The 17,145-nt window shown below is 45.0% G+C and overlaps 1 protein-coding gene across 1 annotated transcript in view; it reads right to left on the bottom strand.

Moving 5' to 3' along the window:
• RPS6KA2 (ribosomal protein S6 kinase A2) overlaps positions 1–12,774 on the bottom strand; it is a 153,916-nt gene extending 141,142 nt beyond the window's left edge. The window contains exon 1 of the mRNA XM_026044739.1: positions 12,601–12,774. Coding sequence (XP_025900524.1) covers positions 12,601–12,699 — 99 coding nt within the window. The 5' untranslated portion in view covers positions 12,700–12,774. The remainder of the gene's footprint in view (positions 1–12,600) is intronic.
• Positions 12,775–17,145: the final 4,371 nt, after the last annotated feature.

Genomic DNA, 17,145 nt, shown 5'->3' with positions numbered 1-17,145 from the left:
TGCAAATAGATAAATAAAAGCATTCCACAAATACAGCACTCTTGCTACCCCCTATAATCCTACCATTTCATTGACTTTTGCCTTGAGGATTTTTCAACTTGAGAGGAAAGAACAAAGCACTTATTTTCTAAAACCCATTTAGGAAGTAGTTAGAATTACACGGAGAAAAAGGAAAGAATCCTGACTTAACGTTCTCAATTTTACAAGTCATATGTATTAAATATTCTGATTTCAGTTCCAAATGTATTCCACCATACAACTTAATACCCTGTTCAACCAAAGTTCGGCTGCCAGGTTCACAGGCTTGGCCTGGGGATGGGTCTCCTTTAAATGCCATGTTTTGAGGATTCCAGTTTTGTGCTACCCCCTAAACTGGTAGGAATTTAGGATATGCTTAAACAGAGTCCAAAGCCAGAAGGTGACATTTATTTAATGCATTTCTTTGGCACCTTGAGGCCACAACCAGCAGACACACGGAAGCCAAAGGCTCCTCGCCTAGGGCAGACTCACTGTGCCTTTTATCACGACTAGTATTTTGGCAGGGAGCAAGGAGCACCGCTGTAGCGGCAACCACAGCCACCAAAGGCCAATCTGGTCATGTCTTACGCACCCTAACAAAAGCAAYGTAAGTTTTCTTTGGATTCAGATCTGACTAGAACTCCTTAAAAGAGAGCACKGGGTTCGCTTTGCCTCTTGCTTTGAATTGCATTGGTTTGCGCTGTAAAAGATTTCAGCTTCACTACACCAACAATTTCAGAGAAGGAGCCCTGAACTACCAAGGTGAGGGRCTTCGAAAGGAATAGCTTTCTATTACAGATACCTCATTAACGCAGGCTAGCTTGAAATTGCCAGAAAATCCTGAAAACAGCTACGCACGGTTACTGTTTTCAGCAGACTGAGAAAGATGATGACTGAGCAGAACGCAACCACAAAGCCAGTGGGCTTTGTTTGGCTTGATGCATTTGAAATGACAATAGACCGAACCTGGCAGCTAATTTTCACGCTGAGGGTTGGACCTTCAAAACAAAACTGAGGGTGAACATAGACATGGGGGAAACAGGAGGCGAAGTGTGCACACAACACAAAGCAGTAATAGCATTATATATTATAGCATTAGTTTCCAAGATCCCCATCTCATGCTCAGATTGAAACTTAGTTGTGTCATGGGGATGAAATGCTCAACACCACACTTGGGAGCCTGCGGTTCAAGGGGGCTTCCTAGGAGCCTTTGCTGCTGCTGAAAGGGAAGCAGCCCCCAGTCCTCTGCAAAGTGGGAATGCAGAGCCCACTTTCCAGTTTGGAGGGAAATGGGTAAGGTCTAGGCATATGAGACACAGGCAGACACATTTCTGACACAGGCAGTAAGTGTGGTATCTGGGATTGCTTTGGAACAGGCTCTGGGGCAGCCTTCAAACTGYCTCCTCTGAATCAGTGCTTCCTAAAACAGGGCTTTGTTTTTACTGATGACTCTTGAATTACCTCAGTAAATTGAGCGTGGAAAGTACCAAAACAGAGACATGCAAGAAAAGCAAAAACATGTGATTCCCATTGTCTGAGTCTACAGAATGAATTAAAAGAGCTGAATCAGATGAATGATGGAGGAGGGGGAGCAGGAAAAGGCAGAACCGTTACCTTACAAGGACAAGGTCTTGAGAAGGGAAAGAGTTTCAAGAGGCACCAGGAGCCCGGACCGAAGGGCAGGGGCTCCACACACACGCAATTGGGCATTTCAGCTCTGCAGCCATGGGATTCTGCACACCATCCACAGCACATTTCAAATCCTCAGCCTTTATTTATGAGGGAAAAGAAAAGCTTCGAGACGAGAGTAAGAACCATATCCCAGGAGGGGAGAACAACTTAATTTCTTCTCTTCAGTAACTGGAAAATGGGGAGTTGATGTGCCTCCCTGAAGGGATGAGACAAAATCCCAGCCAGTGACAGCTCTCTGATCACTAGGAGGATAAATGAGTGCTTGCAGACTACGGCGGTTCTCCAAGGAGCGAGCTCTATTCTTATTTCTGTCTCAGTTCCACAAATGTCACACGAGCAAAAGGAAAAAAAGCTTAGGGAAAAGGGCAAACTTTCTGTTGGCTGTGACGTGAGCCGTATGTTAGGTGTTCTGCAAGCCCACAGTTCCTCCAGGATGGGCTGTAACAGCCGTCGTGTGGGGCATGGAGTGTCACAAGGCACAGGAAGGAATGGAAGGGCAGGAGAAGGAGGGGCTGAGAAAAAACTCAGCAAATAGATCAATGAAAGAATGAGTGGTCAAGTGGGCAAGCAAGGAAYCGCCCATTTTTCATAAATGAGACTCTTCAAAAAAGCTCTATTTTTAAAATGACCCAGATTGTCTGCTTTAGAAGAGATTACATTTTTAATCCACTCATTTGGCATGCGTTATGAAAAAGGATGGAAATATTAAATTCAAAACTTACATGTTCCTGACAACTCTATGCAAAAGCTTCCATGAAAAGGAAGATGTCCAAGAACTTCTCCTTTCAGAACATCACACATGTCTGCCTGTTGTGACATTTCTTTAAATAAAAACAGTACTCACATGAATGTTACGACTTCTTTCAGGAGCCTACTAGAAAAGGAGAAATGGCTTTTAGAAATCATCCGGGGAAAGGAGGTGGCCAGCATCACTCATGTGATTGCCTTTTCCCACAAAAACAGTAGGATTGCATGTAACCTGTACCTTTTAAGAGAAGAATATAAACTGGCATATAAATTAAATTTGGAGAAGAATATATTCAAGGAGCTAAGCAGGATAAAATGAATACCTTGAAGCTGATAAACACTACGGGTAGCTTATGTTTTGGAACTGACATTCCTCAAAACTGTGCCATCTGAGGTCCCATATGGGACTTCCCATCTGGGGAAAAGAAATTTCATTGCTAGTACAAAATATCTGGTGTTGAGAATATTTTTAGAAATCCATTCCGTACTATCAAGTAGGAGATGCCAAAAAAATACAGTTGTTTAAGCACACGAGCATTCAGACAAAGGTCCATACAGACTAGAATTCTCTGCTGGACAAGAAGAGATGCTACAGCAGCAATGGCCATAGGAAGGGAAAAGAGAAGCACATGCTGCCATGCTCGTCCTGTTTGAACAGTGGGAAGCACATGAACAAACTCTRTCTACATCTCCTGTGCCAGAGCAGTGGTAAGCTCTGCTGCTCGCTGTTCTTCCCAGCATCGTCTCCGGATATAGTATTTCACTGATGTGGCATTAATTTTTCCACAGCTTCCACAAACATATGGAGAAAAAAAACCCAAAAACACTTCAGGTTCAATCTGAAGGATGCTTCCTGTAAAGATTCTGCAAATGTAAAAAGAAATGAAACCACGGGAGAAAAAAACCATCCCAGTTACAGCGCCTGGGAACCTGTGCTTCCTCTCCAGCCCCAGCCACACTGCGGTGCTCCTTTGCTCCTATCAGTCTGCAGTCAATATGGGGCTCGTACAGCYGCTCATTTTCAGACATGAGCTAATGCCTGAGAAGTGCTCCTCCTCCTCATTACATTCAGAAGCTAGGGCTAATGCACCTCCCTGGCTTTTGAAGGAGAAGGCAAAGTCACCACCCGCCCTGCCACACACAGATACTCCAAGTTTAGTTTGACCACACTTTTGCATTAGTAGCTTCACATGTTTTCCTGCTTTAGAATTGCTAGAGCTTCTCCACGAACCAAGGAGGTCCAAAAAGGATGGTGAAGCAGTGTTAGTGCCTCATGAAAACAGGCAGCTCTGCAACACACCAGATTCTGAAAGGGACTGAAGGTTTCCCTGCCTTTAACCAAAACAGCTTTATTTTGTTTTTCCTCTCTTGTGGGGACTCATGAAAAATTGCTTCTTAAGTGAGTCTAGACACCATTGGAAGGAGAAACTGAAGAAGATTTGATCAAATGCAAACATAAGGGCTGACTAAGATTAACTGCCACACTTGCTTTTCCTCCTTCTGTGTGTGTCTGACTGCTTACTGCATACAAAGGGGGACAGAAACTTCCCAGGGCACAAGAATCTGGAAAGTAAGGACAGAGGCATCACCTTCCTCTGAGGAGCAGGCAGGCTTTCAAGCTGAAGCTGCACAAAGCGTTTGAAATCAGCTGTAAAATGTGAACTTTCCATTGCAATTACGTGCAACCTCTTGGTTTAGGGATCTTGATATATTGATTTAATGAACGGTTGATGAGTTCATTGTGAAAGAAGAAGAAAAAAAAAAGTGATTTTATTTGCCAGGAAAAGCTTCAAGTCTTTTCCACATAATGAAATGTTATTAAGAAACTTTTGAACTAACCCTATTTAACATCTGCACACACTTAGCAATCAAAAATTCAAATTCACTGATGTGAAACGGTCTTGAACTGTGTCATGGAAATCATCTAATACAAAGCTGCGCTTTCAAATYTTGTTTTAGCAAGAATTGTAATACATCAACAAGCAGGAAAAAGCAGAAAATGTGCAGACTGGCAGCCACACCAGGGCTTGAGAAACTTAGATAGGTGGTACACGTTTAAAACATCCTCTTGTTGACGTAGACATCTTCCAGTCACAGATCTAGACTGTCTATCTGATCCACAAACTGAAGACATCTGCCGTGTCGTAACGCCCGTCCCATAGTTGCCTTCAACACAGAAGTTGAACGGCCACAGGATTTTGTTTGTTATTCAGTAGCAAAACAACAGAAACTTCCACTTGAACTTTCTACTTGTCAAAAAGCTACTCATAAAAGCTGTTTCGTGGAGGTTTTGTCCATATTTCTGGCGGTGTTTGCYAGTTGCCTACCATTGCTGTAGGCCGCATGCCAGTGGCCGTGCTGCCGGAGCGCGATCCAAGGGATCCGGGGGCTGCCGGGAAGCAGCAGCTCTGACAAAGGCCACGCACACACCAAGAGACCACCACTTCTGCAGCGTCTTACCCCCCAAAAGAGCTCAGTCCCAAAAMACATCCTGTAACACCCCAGCCTTTCAAACCATTAGGTTTGAACAGCTTCGAACATTTTGTTGTTCCATTAGTAACAATAGGGAAGCTGCATGAAACTCATCACAAAGCAACTTCTTCGTGGTTTCCAAAACCAACCTTTAACGCACTTCGGCAGCAGAAGTATCATTCTTTAATATGCTTTCCATATTATTTTATCAAAAGCCTCTATCAAATCCCATAATTTTATAAACTAAGTTTCTATAAAATACATTTCTGTACAGTCTTAAAAATTTCAACCAGTTCTACTCATACCAATTTTATCTTTTTTGAATTCTGCGACATTTTGAAAATGCACAAAATAAAACTTCAGGCACTGACTATACGTACATGCACAAAACATATTGCACATGTTTACATGACACTTCAGGGAAAAGAAAAATACCCAAGAAAAAAAATATTACCTCTTTTCCTGCTCACTGTCACTCCGAGCTCCCCGAAACATTTTATTGGCAGCATATAACAGGAATGGATGGTGCAGTTACCCAGCGCTCAGACAGAGCTGTCCCGTTGCTCCGTGCTCAGCTCACACGGCTGCTCTGCACCTCGTAAGGCGGTACCGGACACTTGTGGAAAGGCAGGTGCTCCTGACAACAAGCGGGACYGGGCAGCCTCTCCCGTGTAACAACAAGGCGGATTTTACGGATAAAACCATGCATTCATTTCTCCCCCTATAATGCCTTCCGTTTACTCCCAGTCAGTTGTAATTGAACAGAGCCAATTACTGCCCGGACCCAATTACGCGCCGGCCCCAGCGCGGTCCTGCAGTAAAAACAACACCTTCATTTAAACATAGAGTTGCCGAGATCTTCAGAGCAGCTGACAAATAAGCAGCATTTAGTTACTCATATAAACACATACACTCTTTTCTTTCAGATTGTCACAGCTTCACGGTGAAGGGCTTGCGATTAGAGCCCTGCTCCCCTATGGAGATGGCCATTAGCTTTCCACGCTGGGTCCTGCTTCCCCTTGCCGGCGGGACGTGCTGCCAAGTGGATCCTTCAGCCCTTCTTCTCTCCTGCTGGGAAGTGGCTTTGCTTGTCTGCTTAGGCCTCAAGAAGAAGCGGGCATGCAGCCAATGATTATAATTATTTCTCATGGGGACACATGCCCTGGGGGCAACGCTGTCTGCTCTCCGTGGGCCGCCCACCGCTGCAGCGGGCTGGCCGGGCGGCGCAGGCCCTGGAGACACCTCAGMCTGTCCCTGCATTAAACCAACACACCGTGGGTGCTTCCTGAAGCTAAACAAACTGCAGTGCTCCGTGCAGTGAAACAGTCCAAAATGTGAAATGTATACATGGCACTGTATATGTAAAGGCCGTAAAGCAATGGCAAAGATGCAGGCAGCTTCCACTGCGGGATTACACGCGCTCAGCCACCACGAGGAGCTGCTGCGCATTGCAGCACAGCAAGAGGGATTTCGCAGAGAAAGGATGGTTGCTCCTTCAAAGTCTTCCAAAGTCACACTGTGWCCAACCCCCTCCGTGCTCAAGCTCTCCCTGAGAAACCTGCATCCAAAATTGTTTGCTGGGAAGGCACGTTTTGGTGCATGGAAGATAACTGACCTGCAAAGACCCTGCAYAGCTGTATTGCTCGCTTCCTGACATATCCTCAGCCAGAAAAGGACTCTCAAGAAGAGCAAGCCAGATGTCTAATCGTTCTTTCCCATTTCCTAAGCAAGACTGATGGCAATACAAACACACATACACACRTACACATATATGCATGCAGACATATGCATGTACATACATACACAGAGACAAAGGCAGACCAAGAGGGCGGGAAGAGGGAGAGTCCTGAGCTAACTGCTGCCTTCCTTGCTGTTCTCGGAGTCTTCCTTAGCAGCAGGACTTATAGAACCATGTAAAACCAGGGATATAAGTCWTGTTAAGTGAACAGAGAGAATGGACTAGTAAGTATTTAGATGRAAGATATTTACAATGGAGTAATCTGTAAAAAATAAATCTGTTGTAAATTTTTTAATTTTTAGAAATGTTTTAGAAATATTTTTACTTACTTGTGAGAACACTAGTCCAAAAAAGCACACACCACACACCAAAGAAATCCCCTCCTAAGAGACGTGTAAAAAAGAATGATTTGAGTTCTATCAATGATGAAAATAGGGACAGGAGAGTTCAGCCTTCTGAGAAGAGATTTCCTGAGCCAGAGGGTCAGACAAGCCATAAACTTACATGTTCAAACCTAGAGTAAAAATCATACATTTTCGTCTAGCCTACCCACAAGTTACTGCTACCACCTGTGGGCTCAGCTGCCCACTAGTTCATCGTGTTCAGCTCTCATCCACCCGAACATCTGTGCACAGATGCTCTGCGCAAGAGGAACCAGGTGCTACCTGGACCACCACCTGAGAGGCGTTGGCTGCTCTTCCTGCGCCTTCCCCACACCACTCCATCACCGTCAGGCACSTAAGGCAGCTGTGTGCACACTTAGCACCTCATCAGGCAGACCCGGCCCACAACCAAGTGAAGACATTTTCTGTTATGGGGTGAGGAAAGGCCCCTGCCCTGTGCCCAGACACGTGTACTGTGGTTACAGGATCAGAGGCTCTCCAAAAGCACGGGACGTATGTCAGAACTCGTCCCACATCAGAGCCCAGGGATGGGGTTGGCCAGCTCTGGTACAGGTGGCCACCATCATTACATCAAGGCAACATGCAAACACTGATATGGTGGAAAGGCAGCACCAAATAAAAACCTAGATTGTTTTTTGACAAGATAAAGCCCTTTGAAATAAGACTGATTTTTACGAGGGACCACTAGCATGCACAAGAAACGAAAAGGTTCCCCCTCCAACACAGCTTTGATTGACACAAGTGATAACCTTGGAAGACCTTAACTTTCAGAAAGGAAGACAACCATTTTTTCCCACTCTGCAAGCGAAGACTGAGAAAGAGGATCTGGAAAGCTTTTAAATATTTAAAAAATGTTGCTGCAAAGGAACGGAAACGATCTGTTCTTTATTATTATGACAGAAAGAATGAGATGACATAGGTTTTGCTTGCCCTAAGATAGACTGGAAACAGACATAAGAAAAGCCTGTAGACTCTAAGGATGATGCTGTAAAATGTGTCACCATAGGGAAGTGATGGGATATTCATCATTGGAGGTCATTAAGAAGAGGTCAGACAAAATCTTTGGTAAAATGTGTATATAGCTAATGCTGCCTAACTGGAGGAGATGGGGAGGGGAGAGGGCTGAGATGACCTGTTTTAGATCTTGCCCTGTGCTATTTTTCTGTGAGCAAATGAGCCCTGTGCTTACCTGCTCAAGGTCTTTTTTTTTTTCTGTAGCTCCTCTCTGTAGCAGTTAGTTTGAAGCTTGTGGGAAGGAGAGAATAGTAGGCCTGGGGCATAAGACATGGGCTATTTTGGGAGTCAGGGAATGATTTATTATGAACACAAGTGTTCCCACTACCAAAAAACAAAGTAAACTTGTAAAATTTTATCAAAGAACTGGAATAAATCATCATCATTTTACATGGAGAATGCAAGGCACGGAGGTCTGAACCATTTGCAAAGTTGTAAAAACGAGTGTGGAAGCTGGATTACATGGCTGCTTGTCCAGTGACCAGTCCCATGGGCTCCATTCTCATACTGCTCTCCCACCAAGCCATTCAAGATTGCAAGGAGGCAGCCTTGCCTCACAAATAATTTGCCAGCACCCGGGCAAAGTCAGACTTACCACTGCGTGGGTAATTTCTGCTGGAACAAGAACACCTTTGAAAAAATTATCATTATTGGGAAAATAAAGCTAAAGCTAGTTCAAGATGCGCCCCTTGCAGAGTAGTTTTGGACCACCAGACCCATCTCCCTTAACTTGCCTCATTCTGTCTAACCTTCAACAGCAGAAATATACTCCTCTAACAGGTAATCATCAATAAACAGAAAGAAAAACAAAAGGCAGAAGAATAAAGGAGACACTACTGATAAAAAAAAACAGTATTGCAAGAGTACACAAGTGCAAATGAGGCATCATAGCAGCCCGATCTGTAAAAGGTTAGCTCAGARGCTCTTATAACGAAGTTTAATAATGACCAGTGCCAGTCCTTCTGCAATGCTCCTTACCAGACTGCATGGGCTTGTTCTGATTTCCTCTCTGCCAGGTTGGGAACCCAAGGAGGACRCACACTTGAATCACCCACAGGAGGTCTTGCCGCCTGCAGCTGAGTGCACCTGGGGACTAGGCCCCAAACTAAACTTGAGGAAATTGGCAAAAGCAGGCTTTAGGATTCCCACACAGATAGGAAACAGGATTTGGATTCACTGAAAGCAAGACAAAATATAGAATGAGAGCTTTATCAAGAGTGCAAATGTCGAGAACCTCAGCCCAGAAATATATACAGACAAGGAGTCTTCTGCATTGCTAGTGTAAGTATAGTCACATTCTTTGCATGCTTAGGCCTTTTCTAGCTTATTGAAATGGCATRTTTAACTTTTTATTTATAAATCAAGGGATATTCCTCTCTGCCGTAAGACACATTCCTCTGAGGCTTATGGTCTTTAGCAGATGCTCAATCTGCGTATTTTCTCCTGATGGTTTTATGTTTGTGTTCATCAACACTCAGCAAGAGCCATAAACCCAGCCCTGCTCTCGGTTGCACATGTGCAGCTCCCATTGACTTCCCTGGATTCTCAGCTGACTTCAGGAAGAGCTGTGTGTGCACGCAAAAGGACAGGACTTGGCTCTACACATTTAATAAAATTACATCACTAGATACTCTATAAATGAAGGGCAATGAAGGCCATGTTGAAAAATAATATAAACTGAAAACTCAAAGTGTAGCCAAATAAGTTCTATTTGCACCCAAGTCTTCCCAGAATAATAAAAAGGACATCCATTTTACGTGAGATAAAATAAAACTCTTATAATATCTTAGTATCCACAGTGTGCTCTGCCTCCCTTCGCAGGACTGTAGTGTGAAGCCATCTACATAAGGCAATGATCTCGTCTCAAATGCAGCAGTGACATTGGCATATGAAACAATTAAGTAAAGGTCAGGTTACAAGCTGTGATTTGCTAAGTCATTTTCTGCATCTGTATCCCTGCTCTGGAAGTTAGGAAACTCACTGCAACTGGGTTAGAATACCRCAGAACACCACAGGAGAAAAAGTAATCAATCATATGATATTCATAACAAATATTACAGGATTTTGAACCTACTCTAATGCTCTAATGGTGGKATTTTAAAGATATCAAATGCTTGAATCCAAGAGGATCTGTTTTGAAGCCACCATCACTTCCATCCCAAGAATCCATAACAAATACCCACACAACCTACAAACAACTCTCTCCTTCCAAATTTCGAGTTGTATCTAGCAACACACCATTTCTGTTAGCATGAGGTAGCACACACTAACAGAAGCAATGACACATCTATTTTCTCCGTTTTCCCTTTAATTTACTTTTACTCATTCCATGATGTAATAACTTGKGCCTTTTTACTGCCTCTTGAAAAATATCTGCCTATTACGCTGAAGAACACTGTGACTTCTACAGGCCCAGCTACCAAAGGCTTCCCCACACTTTCCCTTGACTCACCAGCATTTACTAGTCAGCAATTACAAAGTTACACACAGAAGCGCTCAGGGGTGGGAATCGGGGGCTCGGTGTTCACGTTTGGTTTTTCCTTCTAAGCAGGAACATCTCAGATTATTTTCACACTTAAATAGCAGAACAGATTTTATGAATCTTTTTTTTGTCTTCCTGGTTGGAACAACCCCTGTTCCCTGTTGGATTATAATACTGAGTCACTTTGCATAAAGTGGGTTATTATTGCCAAGTCAAGGGAGAGGGAAGGGACGTGGATGAAGTGCTCAGAACTTGGATCCGTTACAGGATACCTATCAAGTTGCTTATTAAAAAACATATTGAAAATGAAAATAAACTCATTACAAGGCAACTCAGATAAAAAACCTCCAGATATTCAACCAAAATTAGTAAATCTAATGTGATATTGATGATGAGAAGGAGTGTGAAGATGACTCCGTGTTCAGATGGAGTCTGGCCTGCTATAAATGCTGAGTCGCTGCACTAGTCACTCACACCACACTATCCAGTAAATGAAGTGATGAGCGCGGCAGAATCTGTGCCTCCCACACTACAGCCCTGTGGGATGAGCAGTTAGGAGCCCTGCTGGGACTCGGCCGTCTCAGCACTCCCCTGCGCTCCGAGTGCCGAGTCCTGGCAGGGAGCCTGTGGAGAGGCTCCGTCCTGTGGCAGAACTTCTTCCCGTTCGCTCCGCCGCTCCAGATGTGGCTCCGAACGCGCACGGGCTGGCCGAGTTCACAGCATTGCCAGGAACATCTATTACAGCTTGGCTTTTGCAGTTTGGGGGAGAAGGGGGTCCCCGTCCCCACCTTGGCCCCGGTGGGGCAGGGCTGCTGGAGGAGGGAGCCTGACAGCTGATGCCAGCCTTCAGTTGCCAGTTGGTTTTAAATGTGTGAAAGGGGTGACACGACTATTTGATGGGTGAAATATAAGTAGGTATGTTACACGAGCATTTTTTTCCAGAAAACTGATTTCAAAGAGTTTTTTTCTTTTAAAAAAGAAAGAAAAAAAAACCCAAAAAGCAGCAAAGGCCCTCCACTTTTCTGCATGTCCTGTTTAAGCAATGACACATGAAGAACTTGGTGTTCAAGCAATTACCTGGTACTTTAAATAGGACACTAAGGGAATAACATTTTTTAAATGTATTCAGGCAGCATGAGACTCCTCCTCCTCCAGGGAATACCGGTGCGAATCAGAGCACCTCCTCGGAGGTCAGTTGAAGTACACAGCATAAAAACAAATGTTGGCCAGAGGAGGATCGGGCCCCATATCCCTTTATTTTAACGCAGAGGTTGCAGATCATCTGCAATGATAAAGTGAACAACGTAAATATAACTGACATTTATTCAATTGATCTCACTTCCTGCCGACCGTTCACAGCTCCAAATATAGGGCYGCAGAACAATGGTTCAAGGAAGGGAGGCAGAAATCCTGGTTCTGCCCCATTCACACATCCCTATCTGCTAAAACCTCYGGCTTGAAACGCTTTGCATTTCCTTATGCTGCTAAATCATTTCACGTGGAAAAAAAAAATACAAGGATACATGGATCGGAGATGATTGTGAAAATCTGTATAAGCATGAGAACCTAGGGACAAATAAACAAGAAATTCTCTATTTTTACATACAATATAAATGAGGCACTAGCAAATTAACTCTGTAATTGGAAATCCAGAATTGAGAAAGAATGATATGGGGGCAGGGGAGGAAGACTAATAGAAGGCTATTACAAATTACGGTGCTAATTTAGGCAAATCCRCAATAATTTCCTACAACTTCATGAGGTCCTGAAGCAGGTTTCCTCCTCCTCCTCCTCCCATGCCAGGCTGACAGAAGGATCCTTAGCAACACGCTGAATATATTATGCAATACATCCACTACTACCAAGCACAGGCACTGAATTACGCTGAAACAAAGAACATCAGGTGCGACCACCGGCACCCCTGGGGAAATACCACTTATTTCTCACGCGGCGAGYGCAGGCCCCCTCCAGTATCTCCGCTAACAGCATAAAACGGTATTTGCAGCTTATAACCAAGTTAATGCAAATTTTACCTCAAATCTACTCAGGCTGGAGCTCTTGGACCGCGACTTCTTGCGGAGGTACACGGAGAAGAAGCGGCGCACGGTGAACTTCTTCATGTTCATCTCCATCGCCCCGCGCGGGCTGCGGGGCGGGCGCGCCGGGCCGGGAAGCTAGCGCATCCCGAGCACCCCTCTTTATATCCACAGGCGGGAGATGCTCCGGAGGGGCCGCTTGTGCTCAGGGCTTGCGGCAGGCGCGCTGGGAGAGCCGCGGCGGCTCCCGGCACAAAGGCCGTGCACCCTGCCGTGCTCCGCACTGTTGACACGGCGCGGCCGCAAGCGCCACTCTCCCCGCTCCCTCCTGCCTCGCTCCGGGTGCTCCTACACGCAGTGAGGCCGGCGCCTCCTCCGCGGCTCCCCGGAGATGCTGGAGGTGCCCGGCGCTCGCGCCGCTGTCCGCTCCGTCAGGCGTTTCCAATTTCCTGCTTTGCGGATCACATGGGGCACAGGCACATGCTGCACGGCTGTTTTTAGCTCGGGATTGCAACGCGGCTGTAATTACTGAGGGCTACGGTGGTCAGATCCGAGGAGAAATTAGCTCCCGGACGAGAGTCTCCCGGGAGAAGGCTGAACGACGCCGTGAACCCGCCGCCGGAACAGAGGTGTCTCAATCTCCTTCCATTCTTGGGACATTTTTCTTTTTGCTTTTTGTTTTTAAATGGCAAATAACCATTTCCCCCACCCTTAAATCAAAAAGCTTAACATCATGTTCATACATTGCCCACCAGCTTTACATTAAGATACGTAATGCTGGCACAGCTCTGTAAAGCACAATCCAAATGTATGTGTTTTCTTATTCTACTACAGCAGGGAGCTGTAGTGCTTTTAAAAGGTTAAACACGCACGTCTATTTAACAGGCTGTAATTTCGAGCTGCTCACTATATTGGAAGCATGCAGACTTGCAGCTCCCTTCTCAGCACAAACACATTTGCAGCTTTTCTTCAAAAACTAATGAATCTCAGTGCAATCCAGAGACCTAAGAGCTCTCTGTCTGCCATACACAGCTCAGGCTCCTTGTCCTTGGCAGCCTTTCCTTTCTGGCCACCAAGGAGCATCCAGAAATGCCTTTCTCCCATCTCCTCATATGGAAAGTGAACAACTCTGATGACTTATTAATGACTCAGTTGAACAGGCTCAGAGAGGGCTGACACTACTACAGCCTGAGAAGACTCTCGGAGATTAAATGACAATACCACTCCCATCAGTCTGCTCTAAAAAAAGAGAAACAGATTTTGCTTTAATTGCATGTCTGGACTCTGCTGTGAATGATGTTGGCGGGCCATGGCTGTCACTACCAGTTTTGTTCGCAGTTTTTTTTTTTTTTTCTCTCTCTCTTTTATTTAAGCYTCACCACAGTCTGTACCTGGAGGAACAAGAAAACAAAACCAAGCCGAAGAACATCTTGGCATTTATAGTTTTGCTGTAAAGGGGAACCTGCTCAGACACTTGACCACTGCTGTCTCTCCCACTCTCCCACAGCACAGTGCAGGTAGCAGGGAGGAAACCCTCTGCTTTATCCCCTTCCCAGAGCRGCGCTGCCTCCTGATCACCTCTCTACTCTTTATCCAAGCAAGGTGGATCTTTGTGGTGTCAGCGTCCAGCCCTAGCATGAGCCACAGCCACCTTACGAGCCCTTCAGCCCTACACTTCGCTGCCACACAGCACTGGGAAAGGCTCTTGGAATGGAGAAAGCTGTCTCAGCAAACAGCAAGCTCTGTATAGATATATCAAACCCACCTTTGTAAGCAAATCAAGATAACAAATAGGTACAGTGCAGTTTTGCTGGTTAAACTGCGACTATGTTGGCTCACAGCAGGATCRGGGTCCGTGTCTCCTCAGGCGCGCGCCCCGGCGCAATCCCAGGCAGCGCCAAGGCCCCGGGCACGCAGCTCACCCTCATGCTGCTCGCCACCTCTCCCGGCTGCACCAGGGCACGTTGCTGCTGCTCCTCTCCATGCCCTCCCGCTGCCCAGAGAACAGCTGTCCTGACAGGAGGGAGGTCTCGTGGAGGGGGCACAGGCTATGGGGGGCATGCACGCAACCTGAAGTTTGTAACTTGCTCTGGCTTTAAACAGTAATTAGAGAAGATCGTGGCCGCTCTCTGAACCCTTTCCATCACACGTAAAGAAGTCCTGCCTAGACCCTGACCTCTATTTACGCAGAGGAATGGATCATTCTCCGGCTTTGAAGACACAGAGTATAAGCTGCTCTCTGTAAGCGCAAGCAGTATATGAGAGGCTATTATTACTTGTATATTTATCACAGCCTTCATGTTCCACTGTGCACCTAGTAGTGTAACTTGCACATACAGCAGTTTAACAGCGTGCAGCCAGCATTAAATACACGTGATCTGCAATAAGCTTCCAAGAAGATCACACAAAATATGACTTGCTATGTCGCAGGTTCATTAACTGCATACAGAACTTGGTTCCTTGCCAGCTGTGCAAAAGAACAACTAGATATTCTTTGAGTTACGATGCATTGCGAGCACCAGCTGCAGAGTAAAAGCTGGTCTTTGATGCTAAAGGTTAGATTCCAACACGATCAACACACCCAGGCTGGGGTTTAGTATCACATCCCTGCCAATGTGGGCATGGAAATGAGCATGATGTGCTTGCCTCCACGCTTCCCTTCCRAGCAGGAGGTTGGAGATTGTAAGCTGAGAAGGATGAACAGCCATCAGATGGAGATATTGGGGATTTTATCTTCCAACAGGAACAGCACAAGCCACCAACTGAATTGCAAAAGTTTACAGTAAAAAGAATACAGATACAGAAATGAAAGGCCATGAAGATATAAAACTAAGCATAGGGATAGATATCTGAAAAACAAGTTATCTTAGAGGTGCATTCACATGTATGCTCCTGAGATAAGGAACTTAACTGCTTCAGAAGAACATGTGAGAAGAGGTCTCACAAACATTAACTCAAACTTTCCACCAGTGAGACAATATTCAATTTTCCCAATTACTCTAATAAAAAACATGCGAGCCAAAATATGAATTCAATAGGAACATTCATTGTTATATTCATAATGACACAACCGTTAGATCAACCTATAATGTGAAAAATTCATTGCACTTGGAGATTCATGGGTAAATTATTTATCAGCTCCYTCAGAGCAATTTTAACTGCCAAGGAACTTGATGGAAAGAGAAATCCAACAAATGTCTCTGTTTAAGACAAGAATAAACAACAGAGCTGGGGCAGGGGGGAAGGGGAGGAGGGAATATGACGTATTTGCTCCAGCCAGTAATATTTACACTCGGTATTCTGATTTATATTTTTTAAAACTGGAACTGTAATTGCCGCAACACAAAATAAATACATAGGAGCTCACGGCTGCTCCTACTCCCAATGAAGTGAACAGCAAAACTGACGTTTAAACCAGCTGGAAAGGGGCTGCACGCAACACACACACTCAGCAAACAACACCCTTCCCTATGTGCACAGATACATTCAAGGGTGCCAACACAGGAAAGCTGCACGGAGCAACAAAGCAACCTGCACTGAAGCACAACAAGGAGGAGGCTGGTGGCAGATGCCATGTGAATCATCCATTTCCAAAAGAAATACAATAGCCTGAGCCAATGGTTTGCTTGAAAGAACACACACGTCCAAGATATCGACCACGARCCATGGCTGGATGGGGAAATTACGGAGAACTCCGTGTTACTGGATTACGCAGCGTGTCACACCCCATGACCAAAGTAGACCTTTTAAATTTTATATGCAAATCAACAACTAGAGTAACACCTCAACAATTCTGTTACTTGAGCAGATCTATCTACTGATAGATCACTATGGAAGTGGCAACATAGAACTTGATACTATCTTCTTTGCAAATGCAATCAATTTTACTTACTTTTCCTCAGCAGAAAAAATACAGAAACTCCAGGGAAAAGCAATAAAGCATCAGAGGCAAGAAACAGACAGCAGGCACAGCAAACAAGATTAGCAGCACATGGCACACGGAGAAATGGAAAATGAGAGTGCCAGAACAGAGGCACAGGAGACATTCACACAGAAAAGAGAAATTACACATTACACTCTCACTAAAGAAAGTCAGGAACAAGAGCAGATGTTTCCAAGAAAAAACAGCGAAGAGAATGAAGCACAATACCTTCCCTATGGTGAGGAGATGGTACGTGACCCTTGGAGTGACTGCCACTTCCTCCTCGTGAATGCTGGGCAACTTTCCATATGGCTTTTGTTTCCTCCCTGAGCAACTGAGGTGCTTATCTTTCTTATCAATGTTTCTTTAAAAGCAAATGATGAACAAGAAATACCTGAGTTTTGATCACACTAGATGACAGCAACAGTCCAAGTTCCTGGCGTTTCAGCTGCTGCATCTCAGAGTGCSACCAACTTCACTAGGACTCTTACGAAAAAAGAAATGCTGCCCACCAACCCTGTGGAGCTGGTGCAACAGCCTGTCGTATCAGACATATTTCTCACCAGCAGTGATCAATAAATGACGGGGGGCAGGGGAATAGGCAGGAAAGAAAGGGCACA

The sequence above is a fragment of the Nothoprocta perdicaria genome, unplaced genomic scaffold (genome assembly GCF_003342845.1).
Source record: "Nothoprocta perdicaria isolate Ctin4 unplaced genomic scaffold, notPer1 scaffold_38, whole genome shotgun sequence".
Taxonomy (NCBI): domain Eukaryota; kingdom Metazoa; phylum Chordata; class Aves; order Tinamiformes; family Tinamidae; genus Nothoprocta; species Nothoprocta perdicaria.
Note: the sequence above shows the minus strand (reverse complement) of the source record. Positions and strands in the feature narration are given on the sequence as shown.